Here is a 21,857-nt window from a genome sequence, read left to right as displayed (position 1 = left end):
TACTGGAATGGTAGAAAAACTGTCATGGAGGTTACTTTTGTAATTATTCTTGGAGAGAAAGGGAACGTTCTCCTGAAGATTAACAGAGAACTTCATTGTAAACAAAGCCATTGTTTAAATCCTGTTATATATCTGTTAAGTTCTGACGCAAAACAAGCCTGCACCAGTCAGTTACACCCAGCCAGCTGGTAATAAATTGGAATTTGCGCTTACATGCTGATAAAAAGGCACTAAGATTTCGGACCATTCCCACCTTCAAATTACGCTCCATGTACTCTAGGAAGTGCAGCACCCACTTTCTCTAGGTAGCAATGGACCTCAGGTGCAATTCACACAACAGCAGTTTTTGGAGATCCCATCAGAAGTGTTTCAGGCTATATGGCTCCCTAATTCTAAAAAAAACCCACCACCTCCCTTACCTAGATAGGTATGTCCATGATATAGAGGGAGGTGGAAAATATCTTTGTTCCAAGATATTCTGTTCCTGGTCACAGCCAGGTCCAAAGCCCAAGAAGGTCAGGTTGTAGCATTCATGAGCCAATGCAGCTTTTCCAGAGGTCAAGCTGCAGAATCAAAGGGCCATCTCTTTTCAGTTGTACTCCTGGTTGATGTTGGTGCATGGAAGAGCTCCAAGGAGGAGTATGTAGGAGCAGTTTATCCCATTTCTTTCTTTTATAATGTGGGAAAAACAGTTTGCAAACGCAGCTTTCAAATGAGAAAATAAAATAAAATAAAATAAAATAAAATAAAAATAAAATAATTAAAATTACTTTTTAAACACTGAAGTAAGGAATTAAAGCTACAACCTACTGGTAACTCATGCTTTTGGTCTCTAGATTCCTATAACATGTTTAGAGATTGAATAATTAACTCTTCAGAGATAACAGAGTGGAACAAGTCAGTGCGTATATGTCAGAATTGGCTAATTTTCAAAGAAGGTTGGGGAAAACAGTAAAGAAAAATCGACACTTGGATTGACAACTTGTGTATGGTCATGTGTCATGATCCAGCCTAATGCACTTGAACAGGTTGAAATATTAAATCCCAGAAGCACGAGAACTAAAAGGGAAATTTTGATGAGCTCTCAAACAGGTTCATGAACATGATTGTACTTCTGCTTGCTAAAAAAAGTCAAAACTTGCCACGGTTTTTCCATTGTGAACGTGGCAAAGGAAGCAGTTTCCCCTTTGATTAAAAATGTGATCCCGCAGAATGGGGAAAGCATCATACTCCTGATGAAAGTCCTCTTCTGCATACTGTGAATGCTATTAGAGTTCTTGAAACCCCTAATGAGGTGTATTATGATCACATATATGACAGCACTGACCGCTTAATCCCCATTCTGTCATAGGTAAGTTGGAGAATAAAAATTACGCTGACACCCAAGGGTATTTTATAATAGAATACAAAATAAAACAATAAATTTGCAGATGATTTTGGTTTTGCCTCACAGTACTGCATTATGCACCAAATATTCCTGGCCTCTTATTCATTACTATTTAATTACAACAGAATGCCTTTCTTTCAGACTTAATTAACCTCTGAAAGGAGCTTGTGACCTTGGGACCCTCCTGCACATTTCCAACACGCTGTTGGAATATTGCTCTGCCTGGAAACACTTCCTTTAATGTTGAGATTTAATGAAGTGCACAGGTTCTTACAGGGAACACACAAAATACGAGAACCCTGTATGTGGTCACTTAATGAATAATAGCTAGAGCATATAAATTAGAGTCATAAATCAATATTAAATTAACATTAAAAGATGCCACAAGAGTATCCCTAGAGGAGAGGGTCATTACAGTAAACAAGATCATGAATGCTCTTCCCAATTACTTTCACTGCGGGGCAGAGAAGAGGGAATAATGAAGTGAGGAGGGATTTAATTCCTATTTGTTTAAGCCAGCATAAGTTTAAGTATCCCACTAAGCCGAATGACAGTGTAGTACAGTTCCAGCTCCTGTCTTTGTCAGAAAGTGCTGTTCAAGCTGAAACACTGTGACTGAACAGAAATCAGAGAGCAGTAACCTTTTCACAAGATGAGAGGCAGAACCACAGCTCATGCAATTGCTTTCATTGCTTTGCTGCAAAGCTTTGAACGATGGATTAATGTTAGCCCCTTGGTGCCAATCAGAGCAGACTGGTTCTTGGAGAGTAGGGGTTGGTCCAGTGACCCACTAGCTAGGAATTTTAACTCTTCAAATGGATTCTTCACCATCTTGAGAATTCCTTCTGAGAGCTACAAATGACATATATCCATGCATGTTTCCCATATAATTCCCTTTGTACAAAACCATCCCAAAATCACTTTATGCACAGTTTTCTTTTTTCCTACAATTGAATGCATCAGAAAGAAGAGATATTGACATCCACATCTGTTACTTCATTAATTACAACTATTTGTTGCCAAACCTCACAAATGATGTTTTAGGAAAAAAGAAAACAACCAAAAAAGCACTGGATTCTTTACCGACTCTTTTCAGGTGTCTTTTTGGGGCAGTCTGTCTTTTTCTCACTACTCCAAATACCTTCATGTACACGATTCCAATCTTATCTGTCACTAATATTTAACACCCCTGCTGCAGCTTATAAAATTAGAAAACATCAATCCTCCCACAGATACTGCTGGAACTTGCAGAGGAAAACGACACAGCCTTCCTTTCTTTCTTCCTTTCTTGTTGCAGAATAACAGCAGTTCCACTGGAGTTATTAGCTAGGTTTATTCCAGAAACTTCTTTTCAGCTTTAGTATAAAAAATATTTTCACTCCCTTCCCAGTTTTTTTCTTGTGCCCTCCTTTCCAATTTTTGCCTTTTTTAGATTATGTCTGTCCCTAATCTGTTTATATCCTCCTAACACCAAGGCAAAAACCCCTGTTGACAAAGAAACAGAGATATTCAGAGTTCTGTTGGATTGATGCATAAAGATTCTATGATTCCAAGCCCTTGTAGACTGGCTTCACTTCTGTGCAGGGGATGACAACCACAGGCACTGCTCTGGCCTACAGCTGGATGCCCACCACTGAACCATGTCATTGGACTTATAACATACACCAACTGAAGAAACAATACATCAGTCAATCAATCAATCACTCTACTACCCACTCAAAAGCTTAAACCCCAAAAGAACAAAAGCTGACCTAAAAATCCTACCGGTCTCATATAAAATATTTTGAGATACATCCACATAGCAGTATTATTTTTATGCTGAAATAAAAAAGGCACAGCCTTTTATCTGCTGCCATTGCTACTCCCTCTGTCATTGTTTTATACATCAAGCACTCTAAAAATAAACCTTTTCTAACCTGCTGATGCTTATCAATCTTCTTCACTGGCATCCTCCTAGATCTCTCCACACCAATGGGTTAATCCAGTCTCAAGATCCAAATCCCTATGTTTTCTTTCACTTTGATAGTCACTCTAATTTATGCAAAACACTTATAATGAATAAACAAAGGGGAAGAGATATGTGGTTTTTTATTGCTTCTATTCTTTTTTTAAATTTGCCAGATACCTTTTACACAGAGATCAAAACACCAGAGAAAATGAAGACCGAGTTGCATGCACATGTGTACCCTGTGGTACAAAACATCCCCATTAGTCCTGTGATGTGAGCACCTTCAACTCCCCACTCAGCTTAATTTCAAACTTATTCCAGCTAGAGTTTCTCAACCACCAGGGAAAGCCAGGTAGTTTAAGAGTTAAGCACTCTGTGTAGGTGAGATAACCCTCAAGAGTTAGACCAAGAATAGACCAAGAGTTATTCTTAGACCAAGAATAATTTATTGCTACAGGATTAATTTAATTCCTGATGTTATACTACTATTCTAAATAATCCCACTGTATGGGCACTTCAAAGTTGCTTCACATACAGTAAGCGTAATAATTTCCAACTACTGACAATGTTGGGGTCAGAGTAATAGATGCTCAAACAATATTTACACAGTTACAAGTTTTTTTGTTTGGTTTGGGTTTTTTTTTTTTTTAAGCATAAGGGATAAAAATGGATTATGTCCCAGTCTCTGGGAGACATGGTTACTGACAAAGCAACAGTAGGATTCTTGCTCTTGTTTCATCAATTTCACAGGCTGTTGGAACAACACCAGGTTGGTGAAAACGTTAGATCCAGCTATGGTGATTTCTCTCCCTGCAATCACCAAGGAAAAGTGATGCATTATGTAAAACATTAGTTATAATGCAAGAACTCAGGGCAATGCATGGAGAGGGTGTAATTGCTCAGGCATCTAGTGCTTAATATCTTACCAATTAAGTCAATAGAACATCCTGAATTTGTACAAAAGGCTATCTGGGTCTCTATTCAACAAGCACAGGCTCCATATATATCTGTGTTGTGACAATAAAGAAAAGTACTTAAGTAACACTAAAAAGAGAACAAAACTGCATGAAATCGCAGTTCTCTTCATTCGCCAGGTTCATTTCAAAATCCTAAAAAAAGCCACAACATAATTTCTACAGGATCTTTGGTCAGTCTTCGTTTGTTTCTTCTCTCTCCAGAATGAAACATAACTTTTGACCACACTCAGCTGTATTCTCTCTCATGTACTATTTGTCTGACCCTTTTAATTTTGTAGTCAGTTTAATATTCCTTGGTATTCAAAGGAACAAACAAGGACATTGCTCCGAAGCCAATAAAAGCTGAATGTGTCTCTTCCTTAGCCCACTTCTGTAATTTCTTTGTAGAGTACATACACATGCCCCTATCTGAGCCAAAAAAACTAGTGCAGGACAGATGTATTTTTATTCTGAATGTTTCCATGTTCAGACTGTCTTGCAACATACAGGTATTTTGGTGTACGCTAGAGTTGTCATCCAACCCTTATCTACTGTTCTCTCATCTCTCTGAAGTTCACTCTTCTAGTCATATCCTTGCAGTGCTAATCTGTTCCTGAGGTGCTCATATGTACACAAGGGCTTACAAAAGGATAAGAAAAATGGAAAATATTTGCAAGTAAAGGCATTGCCCACAGCTCATGCTGGTATCAGAAACCATCTTAGTGCCTTACTGCATATTTCAGTAGAAATTCCCTATTTCATAGCAGAGTTAATAAGTCAGAGATGAAGGATGTGCTGATACTGGTCCAGGGTTCTGCAGAGACAGCAAAACCAGTTTGCAAATAGCCTCTAGACTTGCTCATGTGGAATGTCCCACACAGGTAGAAAAACCTCAAAACACAACCCCAGTGGACCTTGATGCATTTCCATTTATTTTAAGACACTGTAACCTTGGATCTAATCTACCTGATGTATGACAGACATAATTCTGTTCATTTATTTGGGATGAGTAGGCAAGATATTTCTGTGCAGTTTATACAATTTCCACCAGCCTTTTGATTATCTTTTAACATTAATGCCTGATGTATTTTCATTTTATCTGTTATCAAAAACAGATCTTTCTTCCCTTGCTCAGAATTCTCCACATTTCTCTATAATTGACATTCACTACATTTTCAGGTATACCAATAAAACTTTTTTTTTTAAAGTCTGTATTCAAGACACAGCAATTTATCTCCTTTTTAATACAATTAACTCAAAGGATTACAAGATTTCTTCCTCCACTATTTTGCAAAAATGGAGCCCAGGCTGTTACCTAGATAAGGGCAGTAGTATGGTCATTGGAGAGGAGTGGGCACACCCATAAGTGTGATTTTTGTATGAGCTATGAGTTGAAACAGATTTGAGTTTCTCTGAATAGAAGAGTATCCAAGAGCAGCTTTGGAGGTACCTTGGTACACATCATCCACATGCTTGAGCAAGTTATTTCTGGTAGCAGAACAAAACTGAATCTCTGACAACTCAGAGTTCCAAATTTTTAACAAGGATTAACCCTCTTGTCTTAAACTATGGAATTTGCCAGGCTGGCTGGCAACCTTATCTAATCAACCAGCAAATAATTGAGGTGCAACCCCTCATGTGGATGGCTTTGAAACTGGTTCTGCAGTTTTTGCTCTATAGTTTATCCTTGTGAGAAGAGGCTGAGGGTATTCATCTCTTGACCCTAAAAAGTAAATTTATTAAATACTCTCAGTTATCAACTATAATATGCAGACTTGATCATAGTTTTAGAACACAGATCCTTATTTTTGACAGCATTTTCTGTGAAAACTGTGGCACAAAACATTTTAAAATGAAAAGATGAAAAGAGTCCATTTGTACAATTCCACTCTTGGAATACATTTGGATTTAAAAACAAATCTTACCAGAACAACTAGGAAAAATAGTTTAAAGATGAATGGATTTATATTCTCAAGTTTTACTTCTCATCATATTCTACAATGCATAAAGTCCCCCTCCATTTGCAAGCTTCTGGCTCCACTAACACTAAATTTAAACAGATTTAAAGAATACAATAATCTGTTCTGAAAATAAAAGTGTCCATTTGAATGCAAATTGTTAAAAGTCAGAATTTCTGGATTTCACACAGTTATAAAAAGAGAGTAGAGTCTACTGAAGAGAGAGAATAGGAAAGAAAACCAAGCAATAAACACCCAGAATATGTTTATGCTCCAACAATCACTAATAAGTTTACTGAAAGAACATTTTAGAGACAGCAAAAACTAATCTGAATAATTTATCTATCGGTATTTTTTGTGTTCAGTCCCATTAGGCAATATACTGTGATTTGAAGTCAGCTGTAAGGGATTATACCTGCTCTTCCCCAGAATTTTCCAGGCTATGAAAAAAAGAAAACCAAAAAACAAAAAAGAGAATGGGTGTTGCAGTACTGGTAATTCCTCTCTAAATGTCTGAAGTGTAACAGTGCAGATTAGTCAACCTCATTTATTAACATGCATTCATTTTATCAACATGCATGCAAGACTAGGACATGGATTTCTGTGCTCCCTAACTGAATACTGCTCTTGGCATTCTTCTTAGGTCTTAACGGAGCTTCTTTCAAATCTAAGCTCATTCTTGCCATGTTCAATATAAAATCTGTATTTTAAATTTTAAATGACAAGCACTATTGCAGCAAATACCCAGTTTGGTTTCAGGCTTTTAAGAAGTTTCTAGTTTTGCTTTGTTTCAAGAACAGAAAACTCCCAGTCCCCAGACTCCCCCAAACATCTGTAGAAAGCATTGCTCCATAAAAACAAGCACGACTGACTTAATCCTTAATTTCTATTGATAGTCAGAGATGCAAAGGAAACAAAGGCATACATTTCATCCTAAACTACACATAAAGCCAGCTTCTCCTGGATCCTAAGAATTACTCTTAGGCACAAAAGACCAAATCACTATAAAGTGCTGAGTACAGTAATTTCACGATTACAAGCGCACCATTTTGACTAAAATTTTGCTCCCACCCCAGAAAGGTGGCTTACATTCAGGAGCGGCTAATATATGAAAAAAGTTCAGAAATTTCCAACCTCAGAAGCGCCAGCCAGAGTGCCGAGCCGAGCACCTGCCAGTAAAACCTGGGATTGTGCGATTCTTACAAATTGGTTACTCTGTTGCACAGCGGGTGGAGGTGGGCTCCGTGCCGGCAGCACAGGAGAAGGAGGTGGGGGGCTCCCAACCCCGCCTGCCGCCTCAGGAGCAGGCAGGCTCTGTCCCCGCTTGCTGCCGCAGGAGTGGGGGGGTTCCGTCCCCGCCTGCCGCCGCCGCCGTGGGTGCCGGTGGGCTCCATCCCCGCCTGCCACCACTGCCGTGGGTGCTGGCGGGCTCTGTCCCCGCCTGCCACCGTGGGGTAGTGCCGGGCTGGGGCGAGCGAGCCTGGCGGCAGTGGTGGTCAGCCCTGAGCGGCCCCGCCAAGCGGGAGTGCCGGGCTGGGCCACCTGGCCCCATCGGCAGCCCCGAGCGGGCCGAGCCCGCATGGCCCGAGCCGAGACAGTAAACCCCACCATGCCACGATTCTGTTACTACTTGGCAACTTTGTTGCATGCAGGTCCTCACTGCGAACAACAGAGTGGCTTATAATCAGGTGCGGCTTATGTATGGACAAAGAACGAAATGTTGCCGACACCCAGAGATGCAGTTTATAATCTGTGTGGCTTGTAATCGTGAAATTACTGTACTCTTTAGGTAGCTCAGAAGTCTCTTTGAAGCTGCTTGTTCCAGATGTGACTCAATGCATGGATATTTTATCACTGCAAGCCCTAATCTCTAGCATTGGGATGGCCATAAATGATTTTTACCATGTTATAAAGCCAGAAATCACCCAGATGGCAGACATTCCTCTACTTACAGTACACTAGGGGTAGAGATACAGCTGTTTGAAGAATAACATGAAGCAGTACAAAACCGCTATTGAAAGACCTGGGATTAATTGAAAGTGTCCCTTTATTCTTCTTTTCTTAGCCTTTTTTTTTTTTTTTCTTCCCCCTAGAAGTACTGTTCTGGACAAATTGTGACCCTTTGGTTTCCTGGTTGGCAATTTAAACTTGGTTTCTTGGCTCTTACTGCGACAAAGCAGTTTTATGGGCAAAGCACCTCACTTGCAGCCAGTGCTGCTTCTAAAGTTGAACTGCTCACCTGTTCTTTATTTGCTCATCACTCCCTCTTCCCTGACTTTTGTCTTGGTCCTTCTTATCTATGCCTAAGCAAGATTAGGAGTTTCAGTCCATCAACAACCACCTAATGTCTGTTGATGGGACTGAAACAGAGTCCTAATGGCATCTTTGAATATCTTGAGGTATACAAAAACAGAAAGAAAATCAGTAATTATGCCAAAGCATGAATATCCCTGGAGCACTCATGGAGATCAAGTCTGCTTCCATCTAGGACCTACTATTCATAATTAAACACTGATCTCATGAGAAATGATACCTGGCCCTTTGATAGGCGCATCTTTTAACACTGAAATATCAGAAATTCTGATGAGATCATGTGAGAGATGGCATTTTATTTATTATTCAGAACAATTCTCCTGCATTTTAAAGATGGCTGAGAATGGGAGATGGTTTTGTAACTCACTGCACGACTTTTGAACAAATTAATAAAGGAACAAAATAAAAGCCTTGGCTCCCAGTCTCCATTTTAACCTGTAAACAATGCTCTCACTCTTACTCTACACAAAACCTGATACATTTACATCTTCCTCTTGAGACTCATATACAGAGATTCTACCAAGGACTGTTTTTTCTTTCCTACTCTTCTCTTGTAAAGAAAGCACGGTCCTGTAGTAAGGCAGTAAGTTGCTTCCACTGTCTCCTGACATAAAAGAAACAAAAACATCCACATACACACATGTACCTCAGGGATGAAAAGCCAGCCATTTCACAGCTTCTGTAAGGGCATGATGCAACCATGCCTTCTTTCTATTAGAGAACTAAATTTCAGGGGTCACAACAACAGTCAGCCATCATTTTTAGTTATAAATATTACTAATGATTCCAGAATTACCATCTTGACTAGCAAAAGCAATAGAAATTCAATACGAAGAATAATTTAATCTCACCTAGATACTGTTAATATTTTTAAGACCATATGTTTTATTATTATCTGCCATTTGATTTTCTGTTTGGGGCAATGACTAAAAGAAAGAAAAAGTAGCCCATTTTCTATCATGGTTTCTGTAGTAAGGACACTTTGAAGCACCTCCAAGTAAACCCAGAAGCTGGTGTCTCTCTCAAAATATATCTCCACTTCTTGTGATATGCAAAGAGTACTTCTGCCTCTCCTAAAATTCTCAAGTGAATCTGAACTAATGGTTGTGTAACTCCCAGTTTTTTCCTTTATACCATATGATGACTAAATTAACAGAAATAACTCCTTTACTCCAGAAGAATGCATACTCCTGGATCTGGCTTATACAGTTGTTTAATATGAAGATTAACCTAGCACTGAAAAAAAAAAATAGATCAATGATTTCCAACTCTCATAATTTCTGTAAGCATTTGATTCAGAGACCAAATAAGTCTGATATGCCTAGTGATGTCATTGCCCTAATACTTTCAGGAAAACCCTTCCAAAACAGGAAGCTAATTTTGGTTGAAATTGAGGACTGAAACGATGCATATTTTATGATATTCATGTCTTGGTACCTCAACTCTTCACTGTTTCTGAAACAAATCTTGACAGTGTACCGCTATTGGAATATAAATGTATTTGAAAATGCAATTGAGTGAAAGTAATTAAATTGAAGATATAAATGAAAAAACTCAAAAATTACATGAACATGAGGTATCTTGAGAATTTCTCATTTGAAGCAAACACTTTATGTAACTTTAAATGGATTCATCTTTCCAAATACTGAGAGATAAATTTCTTTAAATTTGTTGGTGCCTGGTTGTTTTCTAAAAATTTAAAAATTAATCCCAATTCAGGTATTTCCTAAAGGAGGAAACTGTGAATAGGAAGGTCTTTTTCCTGAACACCCCTGCAGAATTTATTAGGATAAATGCAACATTCTAATTTTGATCTTTAAACAGTACTGTAGCTTTTAGGTCAGGCAAAGATGTCTGATGTAAAAGATCTCCTTTAAGCCATTTGACAAATAAAGCACTGCCTCAGCTTTCAACTTGCTTGGTTTTTGGACTGTAATCCCTCAAATCAAAGAACTCTTCACCACCGGCAGCAAAGGTTCTGGCTTTGACCTCACAGTTTCAGAGTTTTTAAACATTACTGAATCATATTCTCATATCAACATGAACAAAACAAAAACTTCATAAGTATAACTGTCTCACATCCTCCCCAAATCATACAATAAATAGATTTTAAAGACGAGAAATTATCATTATACTCTTCACATGTAACTCTATAATCAGATAATCTCATTCAGTGTTTTCTGTATCAGTGCCCTAAATTTTGCCTGAATATAAACGATCTTAAAAACAATACTCAGTTTAATCTGAAGAGTTCAAGAAAAGAATTCGTCTCAGCTGTACATTAAGTAATGTCAATGGCTGATTACCTCCATAAGTATCCTATTTCTAATCCAATATGGAACACAGCAAAGTATGTATGAATTTCTCAGTCTAATAATTTTATTAGGGATCCACTTCTCCATGAGTAAAAGGTTAATCAGGTAAAAAGATGGAAGATCTCATTTTACATATGGGTTTTGCTAGCTGTTGTCCAGATGTTTCTCTTTTGATTGTTTTGACAATGAAGATGAAACACTAATCTTAAAGAAATTAGGATTTTAGTTAAAAGTTAGAATAAACTGGGCTTTAGATAGTCACCTGAAACTTAAATAATTGATTGCCTGTCCATTTATGTTTGCTTAGTTGTGCTTGCAATGGGAAAGGATGAAACTAGTAGTTAGGTCCAAAGAACACAAACAATTGCAACCAGAAACTCATTCTTTGCAAAACTGGAGAGGCCCCAAAAGCCATTTGTATTGTCATTAATAGAAAAGGTCAGGGTGAGGAAGACTCACCTTAGTTCCTCCTCTTAAGACCCCTCCCGACAAAAATGACCTCAGACTTAATTCAAGAAGCCAACCACACATGCTTAATAGTTATTTAAGCTAATTACCATAGGAAGCAGGGAATGGGAGGGGCTGATATTATGAATATGTATTTGTTTGAACCTTTTGTCAATAAATAGACTCTGTGACTACCTGTAATTTCGTAGTGTATATTAGGGGGCTACCCCACGCTGCTGCCCAGTGCTGAATAAACATACCCTTTCTAACTTTAAATTGTTAGAGAGTCTTTTGTCCGTCACAGTTGAGTATCAGTATTAGACCAATACTCATATCTTGGTAAATCAAAGGCACTGGTTCTCAGATTAGTCAAATTCCGTGTAAGCCATAAATAGCCAATTGAAGTAGCCAAGGCACTACTAACACTCACTAATTGCTAAAATGCACACATGAAACTGTCCAAATATACAGACACTGATTCATCTTTCCACTTTTCACGCAGGCAAATATATGATGATGACTACCTTTCCTCATAGAAGTTACATCAGTTTAGTCTTCCTATTCAAAGGTTAATCTTTTGCTTAGCTTTCAAACTTTGATGCAAAATAAAACCCTGGAAAATGCACACAGCTTGGGAGAAAAAGAGATATGTGTACAGTTGTAGAGCTACAATTTTGTTGGGATCACAGAAACATGACTGAGGGTTGCAATGAGGGGATGCAGGCTTTTCAGGAAGAACAGGATAGGAAGGCAGGGAAGAAGAGTTGTTCCTTCTTTCAGAGAGATGCTGGAGTGCACAGAGCTCTGCCTGGGGATGGATGAAGTTAGGTAACTAAAGCTGAAGTGGAATTGCATCTTGACAGGGATTTCAAAGATATAATTTGATTGTAAAAAGATTTTTTTGAGGTGTGTATTTGAAATTTAGCATCTGCATCAACTGGAAATGTCTACAAAATTTGTTCCTAATTTTTAAAAACTCCCGTGGAGCTTCTTGAAGCTACCTGCATTTACTGCCAGTTCAGAGAAGAATTGTATAGTAGCAGCTGCATTTTTATACATTACCTGAGTTCACCCCATTTATGTTTAATATGTAGAAAATGCTACCATTTTCCAGTTTTACTGCTATTCTTGTATTTTATACAGTTCATAGGGAGAGACTGAAAGGGTAGTGAAAGTGATGCTCTCTGTCACTGTAGGCAAGTGTCACACAGTAAGCCTGAAATACTAACCAGAACTCTAGAAACACAGTATTTTTCATGATTGGTTTATCATTGCTCTTGTAGAGCTCACCGTTCCCCTCTTTAACCAGATGTTCTTAACACTGCAAAACCTGAGTACACAATAGATTTGACATCTTTCTGGAAAACAGCATCCGAGACACAAGTAGTAATGATTTGTTTTAAAGGTTCCAGTGCAATGATAGTTTTCAATGCATTTTCACCTTTGCATACCCCAAAGCCAGTGACACCCAAGTTAATCAATGTCTTGAGATTTAATCAGAAAGTGTTGAGAAACAAGTTCTGCAGTGTGGTATAGATAAACAACAGCCTAATGCTGAAGTGGAAAGCAGTGCTGCACAGTGATTCAAGAAAATTCAAAATTGGATAGGCAACACAGAATGAGACAGAGAAAAAGCCCATAAAGATCAGTGACTCACCTTTAACTCTGATTAATAGCAAATGTTTAGCAATCGAGAACGGTTTAGCAGCAATCCTCATTTCTAAGTGAGAACTGGTGTTAACAGTCTAAGGAAAATAACCTTTCTGGACTGTATAGTCAGTGAGAGAAAAGCGCCAGCATTCGGTCTTTATTCACTCCTCCATTTCCCATGTCCCCAGCATTGACAGCTGCCAAGGACCAGCCTCTTTAAGGGACAGATATCCTACCCTTTTAGTTACTCTTTTTAGCCCTCATGCTCTAGAAGGCAATTTGTTTTAACGTATAATTGAAAAAACCTGGGATGATTTCTCCTTGTTAGCACTTACAAAAATGAAGGTTTTCTTGCAGTGGTTTGTTTTAAAATAAAAATAATTGCAACTCAGATTTTTTGAGAAATTAGGAAAACCAACCAAACATCATAAAAATGACACCACAAACACAGAGGAAGACAGATAACATCTTACATACGTTAACCTCATGACATAGAGTCTCATTGCTATGTCAGCCCGTGCAGCGATATAGAGAAAGGTATGAACTTCCTTTGCTTGATGGGTCTAGCACAAAAGGAAGTCAAGATATCAGCAGAGAAAACAGGAAACAGATGGAGGTGCGGGGTTCTTGAATCACCCTTTGCTCCTTTTCATCTACCAGCACAGGCTTACATAAAGAAAAGCAAGTTAAAGAATTGTTCAGCACTGAGGAAGAACTAGAGCAACCATGGTAGCAGCAAAAGTAGACTTATGAGGGAACAACTCAATTAAACGCAAGCATCCAATGACACAGCCAGTAGAAAGACTATGAATCATCCCTCTGCACCCCTTCTGGGATATTGACACAATCAAATACCTCTAAAAAGTGCCTGAACGCAAACACACCCAGTGGGGGAAACAAACAGGAGGAAGGAGAGATCTGTGTGCAGTCACAGATCCCACTGAGATTATGGAGATGTAGTGGGATAGCTCCTATGGCTGGAATGTTGTCATTAAGGGCTACACGCTATTTAGGAAAGACCAGGAAGGTGTGGTAGTGGAGTTGACCTCTGTGAGTGAGGCAACCCTTGGAATGTGCCGAGTTCTGTCTTGGTGAGGATGATGAGTTGAGGGCTTATGGATTTGCATAAAATGACAGACTGGTAAGGGTGATGCTGTTGTGGGTGTTTGCTACAGGTTGCCTGGGCAAGAGGAGGAGGTTGAAGAGGCCTTCTACAGGCAGCTTGAAGCAGCCTCAGAGTCACAGGTGCTGGTTCTTGTGGGGAATTTTAACTACCCTGACACAACACAGTGAAGCACAAACCATCCAGGAGGTTCCTGGAAAGCCTTGATAACTACTTCCTGACACAAGAAGTGGATGATCCCACAATGAATGGTATGCTGCTTGATCTCATACTAATAAACAAAGAAGGCCTTTTTGGAGATGTGAATGATGGGCACAGCTTTGGCTGTAGTGACTATGAGACCATGGAGATCACTAGGGGGAAGGAGGAAGCAGGGCAGTAAGATTGTAATCACAAACTCCAGAAGAGCTAACTTCAGTCTCTTCAGGAAGCTTCTTGGAAGAATCCCATGGCAATGAGGCCTGCAGGAAACAGAGGTTCAAGAGAGCTGTTGATATTCAAGGACCAGTTCCTTGAATCCTGAGAATGTTGCATCCAAGTGAGAAAGAAATCAGGTCAAGGGGAAAGAGGCCTGTGGACAATCAAGGAACTCCTGTCATTACTTGAGTGTAAGCAGTAAATACACAAGAAACGGAATCAGTGTCAGGACACTTGGGATGAATATAGAGAGGTTGTCACAGTAAGTATAAATGAGACGAGGAAGGTCAAGACCCATCTGGAATTAAAGCTGGCCGAGGCTGTCAAGGACAACAAGAAGGACTTCTTCAACCCATTGTCGTCCCTTCCAACTTTACCCATTCTGTGATTCTGTAATATGAACTTATCTCCAAAGTAAGGTATCAGTACGACAGTACCACACTGCAAGCTGTTCTTTTCCCAAAATATTATCACTAATTCCTATTCTAAAGGATTCTTCATAAAATTTAGTGTCACTGAGAATCAAGCTCAAAATATAAATAAAATTCTTTATTTATATCTCTTGCATATTATAATCTCTCTAAAATTAAAGGAGTATTGTTTTTAGGTTTTGATACAACACAATTAGATATCAGGGCTTTGAATTAAGTATAGTTTTAAAAGGTTAAGACAGAATTAAAAAATGATTAGTACATCAGTAAAGTCTGAGCAGACAACTCTTTAATAACAATGGACAGGGAATGTAAAGAAAAAGACTTCAGAGAAGTAAATGAATATTCTTTCCAGCAGAATGATTTCTTTAAAGACAAAAATCCAAATTTGGCACATCTGCTTTTTTTTGTTTCAAAAGAACTAGTTTGAAGGTAAAATATACCCAAAGCAATTAAGATGAGAAGAAGAAGAAAGATAGAGGAAAAGAATACTCCACGGGCCATGTATGTAAGACTGAAAGAACTATAAAGTCAAAGTATAATCATCTATTTCCCCCTGAATTATATTTATTTAATAGAAACATAAAGGTGTGCAGAACAGATGAATGGGTTACCAGAGAAGGTAAAGTAAAAGTACTCAAAAAAGCACTCACACTTGTTCTTTGGATAGCATCACCATTATCAAAGATAACTCTTTGCTACAAGTCAGTCTTGAATTCAAACAATGGAAAGGAGAAACATTTGATTTCTCTGACTAGAAAAGGAGAAATTAAATGTTATAAAACATAGTATACAACAGTAATGCTTCCCAGACTCAAGTCTAGGTTTTAGCAGTTGTAGAACTTTAGATAAACTTCTCACAGGTGACAAAGGAAGAAATTTTTACTTTAATTTTTACTTTTGGACTACAATCATTCTCTCTAACTCTTGTTTTTATTCTGAAGGAGAGGAGGAAACTGAGTTTCATCATGTCTCCATCATACACTTTCCATGAGATGAAAACTATGTGTCAGATTTTGCTGTATGAATAGAACTATTTTTAACCTTGTAAGTTCTATCAGATGCCTTTCTTATTCCTTTGTTCCAAGAGTCAGTTTATCAATTCGCTTTTATGAACTACTTATTTATGAACTCTTGCTCAAAAAAACTGAAAATCCTAAAGGCAAGCAAAAAGACTTAATAAGCTAAGTTTGCACAATGTTCCATGGTTACACTACAGAGATAAGAAATCACTTGAATGCAGTATTTTGTATAACAAAGCCAGCTCAAACCTTCTGGTGAAGAAATCTGGGATGTTTTACAATTTTAAATGCCATTGCAGAAAACAAGAACATATTCTTTCAGTCATATTTCCTCACCTAGTGTACACATTTATAGATAGTCTCTGTACTTTCCTTTGGTCATTTATAGTGCCCTGATGGTAATTGAAAAATAATTTCAAAAGAAGACTTCTTATTTTACTACCCATCTCACTTCACTAAGTAAGTACAGTAATTTCACGACCATAAGGCGCACCGGACTATAAGGCGCACCCCCCGGGAGCCGGCACATTTTGCAACTTTGTAGATCAGATAAGGCGCACCGGTCTATAAGGCGCACCGGGTTTTTTTTTGCAGCGAGGCTCCGCCCCCAGCTCCTCCCGCGCGCTTGCTGGCCGAGGCCCCGCCTCAATCCGGCAGCCATTGGCTCCCGGGCCTGCCTGTACCCGGCAGGGCCGGGCTATGCCCACCGCCGCTCCGTGCAGCATCCACAGGGCCTCGCTGTTCTGGGAGTTCCCTGGCGCTCCGGGTGACCTAATGCCGGCAGGCTTGCCCCGTGCCGCCGCTGCCCCGATTCCAGCTGCTTGCCCCCTCCCCGCGTGGCAGCCGCTCCGATTCTGGCGGTTTTCCCCCTCTCCGCATGGCGGCCGCCGTGCTTCTGGGGGTTTTCGCCCCCCCCCCGCGCGGCGCCCGCCGTGATTCCGGGGGCTTTCGCCCCACCCGCGCGGCGACCGCCGTGATTCCGGGGGCTTTCGCCCCGCCCGCGCGGCGGCCGCCGTGATTCCGGGGGCTTTCGCCCCCCCCGCGCGGCGCCCGCCGTGATTCCGGGGGCTTTCGCCCCGCCCGCGCGGCGACCGCCGTGATTCCGGGGGTTTTCGCCCCACCCGTGCGGCGGCCGCCGTGTTTCCGGGGGCTTTCGCCCCCCCCGCGCAGCGGCCGCCGTGATTCCGGGGGCTTTCGCCCCGCCCGCGCGGCGACCGCCGTGATTCCGGGGGCTTTCGCCCCGCCCGTGCGGCGGCCGCCGTGTTTCCGGGGGCTTTCGCCCCCCCCGCGCGGCGGCCGCCGTGATTCCGGGGGCTTTCGCCCCGCCCGCGCAGCAGCCGATCCGATCCCTGCGGCTTTCGCCCCCCCCCGCGCAGCAGCCGATCCGATCCCTGCGGCTTTCGCCCCCCCCGCGCAGCAGCCGATCCGATCCCTGCGGCTTTCGCCCCCCCCGCGCAGCAGCCGATCCGATCCCTGCGGCTTTCGCCCCCCCCGCGCAGCAGCCGATCCGATCCCTGCGGCTTTCGCCCCCCCCGCGCAGCAGCCGATCCGATTCCTGCGGCTTTCGCCCCCCGCAAGGGAGCCGTCCCAATGTCGGCGGGCCGGCCCCGCGCGGGGGCGGCCCCGATGCCGGCGGGGGCGGCCCCGATGCCGGCGGGGGCGGCCCCGATACCGGCGGGTCTGCCCCGCGCGGGGGCGGCCCCGATGCCGGCGGGGGCGGCCCCGATACCGGCGGGTCCGCCCCGCGCGGGGGCGGCCCCGATGCCGGCGGGACGGCCCTGCGCGGGGGCGGCCCCGAAGCCGGCGCGTCCGCCCCGCGCGGGGGCGGCCCCGAAGCCGGCGGGGAGGCCCCGATACCGGCGGGTCCGCCCCGCGCGGGGGCGGCCCCGAAGCCGGCGGGGAGGCCCCGATACCGGCGGGTCCGCCCCGCGCGGGGGCGGCCCCGATGCCGGCGGGGGCGGCCCCGATACCGGCGGGTCCGCCCCGCGCGGGGGCGGCCCCGATGCCGGCGGGACGGCCCGCGCGGGGGCGGCCCCGAAGCCGGCGCGTCCGCCCCGCGCGGGGGCGGCCCCGAAGCCGGCGGGGAGGCCCCGATACCGGCGGGTCCGCCCCGCGCGGGGGCGGCCCCGAAGCCGGCGGGGAGGCCCCGATACCGGCGGGTCTGCCCCGCGCGGGGGCGGCCCCGATGCCGGCGGGGGCGGCCCCGATACCGGCGGGTCCGCCCCGCGCGGGGGCGGCCCCGATGCCGGCGGGACGGCCCGCGCGGGGGCGGCCCCGAAGCCGGCGCGTCCGCCCCGCGCGGGGGCGGCCCCGAAGCCGGCGGGGAGGCCCCGATACCGGCGGGTCTGCCCCGCGCGGGGGCGGCCCCGATGCCGGCGGGGGCGGCCCCGATACCGGCGGGTCCGCCCCGCGCGGGGGCGGCCCCGATGCCGGCGGGACGGCCCGCGCGGGGGCGGCCCCGAAGCCGGCGCGTCCGCCCCGCGCGGGGGCGGCCCCGAAGCCGGCGGGGAGGCCCCGATACCGGCGGGTCCGCCCCGCGCGGGGGCGGCCCCGATGCCGGCGGGGGCGGCCCCGATACCGGCGGGTCCGCCCCACGCGGGGGCGGCCCCGATGCCGGCGGGACGGCCCGCGCGGGGGCGGTCCCGAAGCCGGCGCGTCCGCCCCGCGCGGGGGCGGCCCCGAAGCCGGCGGGGAGGCCCCGATACCGGCGGGGAGGCCCCGCGCGGGGGCGGCCCCGAAGCCGGCGGGGAGGCCCCGATACCGGCGGGTCCGCCCCGCGCGGGGGCGGCCCCGATGCCGGCGGGGGCGGCCCCGATACCGGCGGGTCCGCCCCGCGCGGGGGCGGCCCCGAAGCCGGCGGGACGGCCCGCGCGGGGGCGGCCCCGATGCCGGCGGGGAGGCCCCGAAGCCGGCGGGTCCGCCCCACGCGGGGGCGGCCCCGAAGCCGGCGGACCCGCCCCGCACGGGGGAGGCCCCGATGCCGACGGGCTCTCACTTCCGGGGTGGCAAATGTTGCAACTTTGTAGATCAGATAAGGCGCACCGGACTATAAGGCGCACTTCCGGTTTTGGGGGGAGATTTTAGTCAAAAGGGTGCGCCTTATAGTCGTGAAATTACTGTACATTTCCTCTAAGCCCTCACATAAAAAATGAAGAGGACATACTTTATTTCAGCTTGTGGTGACAGGCATCAGATGTTCCTCTAGGCAACCCTACCTAGGGGCACAGCAAATTTTTTCAGAGGCCTAACTCTGATGGAAGCACAAAATAAGACAGACTGAGAGAAGAGCTTTCAAGAGGAGAAAAGATCAGTGCGCTTCAGGGAAAATGGTGTTTCAGGGTACCTGTGTTTTTTACAAATTGTAGCTGGGAATAAAACTTTAAGATAATGTGGAGAAAGTATTATACTACCTGCCTCAGATCATTAAAGTACCATGCACTGAGCAAGCAGCTGTTTAAGTAACTAAAAGATCCTGCTCTTCCACATTTTACTTTCATTGAGAAAAGATTATTTCAATGACTTCAAGTGTATTGTTCACATACTTTTCTTGGCTCCCTTCTGTGATGTGGTAGAGACGATTGGCACCTCCATCAGCACAAGCTCTCAGGGCAGCTGGAAGTGAAGAAAGAAAACATCAGTGCATTTGCATTATAAATGAACACTCACAACCAGTTGACAGTGCCGTGTAAACTTAATTGTTCATAGTGGCATAGGGAATAAGCTTCAGATCTTGTATGGTTTTTAGCTTCCTATACTTGACTGCTTTCCCTATTTCCCTAAATAGAAATTTGAACTGCTTTTATCAGACTAGGGCCAATCTTCATCCGACTGTGTCACTGTACTTGCAAATAGCTTATTTCTATCTCTCCGAACCTGCTGCCCAGCCAGTTAAACTACAAGACAGGTAAGTATTAAAAACCTGAAAAGGCCCACCCTCCATCTATAGATGGATCCTCCACCTTGTCACAAGTGGGAACTTGAACTATAAACACAAATGTCTTCTCACCCAGGCAGAAAGTTCCCTATGGCCACTCTACAGCAATCTGCATAACAACTGGGGAAGAAAAATAACCAAGACTGCATCATGACAATACCCTTTTTCTCTTTTTTTTCCCCTCCTATGACACAAAAATGGTAATTTTATTACAGTTCCTATATTGTTCCACAGACTGCTTAAATCTTCTGATATAAAGTAGGTTATTTAGGTCTTAGCTTTAAATCTTAGACTATCCTGGTACAAAACCACAATAATTTTCAGCAATTCCACCTAACTCGGAGACCACAAAGGGCATGTGCCACTAATTCCAGTTGATTTAAACAAGCACAGACATGCTGTTGTCTTGTGATCCTTTTGTTTAAGGACTTAAGTCAGAGAAAAGAGACAAGTCTAACACTATTATTACAAAATCAAACATAAATTGTTATCTTTTATTCATAGGCTTCCCTATTAATCATCATTTAACTAACACACAGCTCTTTGATGAGGTTTTTAAAGCCTGATAAGCTATTAAAGATTGAAAACGACCATCTTGTCTTAGCAATCTTTATCAGTTTTGCTCCAAGATGCACAAGCTCGATAACTACAGCACACAAGATAAAAGAAGCTGTTACTTCCACACTAGAGCAGAGTATCTCTTCCAGGCAAAGAGAGACTGACTGGTAATCCTGAAAGGGCTGAAAGTCACAGGGCCAGGGGGGAAAAAGAGAACAGACAAGTAAATAAAGGTACAAACACTCGGATCAGGCACTTCTTGCTATTGAGAATCCAGTTTGCAGCTAAAGCCACTTTCTTTTGGGGTACATTTCTTTCCTTTTATTTTTCAGTCAGAACCACCCCTCAGCAAAGATACAAACCTGTATCTTTCCTTTTGGTGTACATTAGATGGCCAATCTGCCTCTTCCCCTACTTAGGCAGCCTATACAAATAGGAACAACAGAGTTTACCTCTATAGCTGCTCTCATCTTTAAGTCATCCTTTCTTATGTGGGTGCTCAACTCCCACAGGGAGTGTTTGTAAATTAATATCTACTGTGCAGTACCATGTGATATTGGATGACGATTTTTTGGGGGGATGGAGGGGGAAAGAAGGAAGCAGGACCACACAAAAGCTGCCAGTTAATCGCAGGTAACTTTGGGTATCTCAGCTTTTTTCCTTCAGGCTGAAGCCATGAGCAGATCAGGAGAACAAGCAATGTACTCCTTTGTACTGTTTCTAGCAGAGCTTCTGCTCCTGCCCTCTCCAATACCCACTATGGCAAGCACTACTGCCCTCAGCCCTCTTGTACAGACCATGCTCTTATCTCCTTACACCACATCACCCACTCCTTAGAGCCTCCGTCCAAACCCATATTAACGTGCCAAGGTCAAGCAGATTCCATCCTGAAAAATCTTATTACGTGAAGTAATTTCTAGATAATTCTAGAAGCTTGACAGCCACTTACCATTGTGATTCACTGCTTCAGGCAAGTGCCTCATCCAGTCTGATGAATACAACATCACAAGACAGGAACAACACTTTTTGCCTGTTGTGTTTGACTGGAAGATTTTACCTTCTTTCACTTGAGGTTACAGCTGAAAAGAGATTGATATACTTGCTTTCACCTGGATGTATCTGTTGTCTCAGGGAGTTCAGCTCACACAGAACACAGTAACAGCCCATTGCAAGAAGAGTGCATCATACCTGTCCTTAAGTCAGCTATCCTGTCCATTGGCTTATTTAGCAGATAGAAGGCATGAAAGCAAGGCTTAGGACCTAAGGCACATGACCTGCCTAATGGATGTTTCCCAGGCATTCCCAGACAGTCACAGCTTTTTCCTTCTGAAAACAGTGAATTTTCCATCTATTTTCCCACATTAAAGTAAAATAAGTAGTTTATAACTTCGGGGGGGG

The 21,857-nt window shown here is 43.8% G+C and overlaps 1 protein-coding gene across 5 annotated transcripts in view; it reads right to left on the bottom strand.

Moving 5' to 3' along the window:
• The window catches only part of TPK1 (thiamin pyrophosphokinase 1), a 340,579-nt gene that overhangs the window by 190,224 nt on the left and 128,498 nt on the right, over positions 1-21,857 (bottom strand). For 2 of the 5 annotated variants that reach the window (XM_033066862.1, XM_033066888.1), the window contains exons 2-3: positions 21,409-21,538; positions 19,510-19,579 (exon numbers count right to left, since the gene is read on the bottom strand). The exons of 1 other annotated variant lie outside the window; for it this stretch is intronic. In XM_033066862.1, coding sequence (XP_032922753.1) covers positions 19,510-19,579; positions 21,409-21,463 — 125 coding nt within the window. In that variant the 5' untranslated portion in view covers positions 21,464-21,538. The remainder of the gene's footprint in view (positions 1-19,509; positions 19,580-21,408; positions 21,539-21,857) is intronic. 2 more of the 5 variants (XM_033066870.2, XM_033066856.2) reach the window with 1 other exon arrangement.

The sequence above is a fragment of the Catharus ustulatus genome, chromosome 1, assembly GCF_009819885.2.
Source record: "Catharus ustulatus isolate bCatUst1 chromosome 1, bCatUst1.pri.v2, whole genome shotgun sequence".
Classification (NCBI taxonomy): Eukaryota; Metazoa; Chordata; class Aves; order Passeriformes; family Turdidae; genus Catharus; species Catharus ustulatus.
The sequence above is the reverse complement of the archived record's forward strand: the minus strand, read 5'-3'. Positions and strand labels throughout refer to the sequence as shown.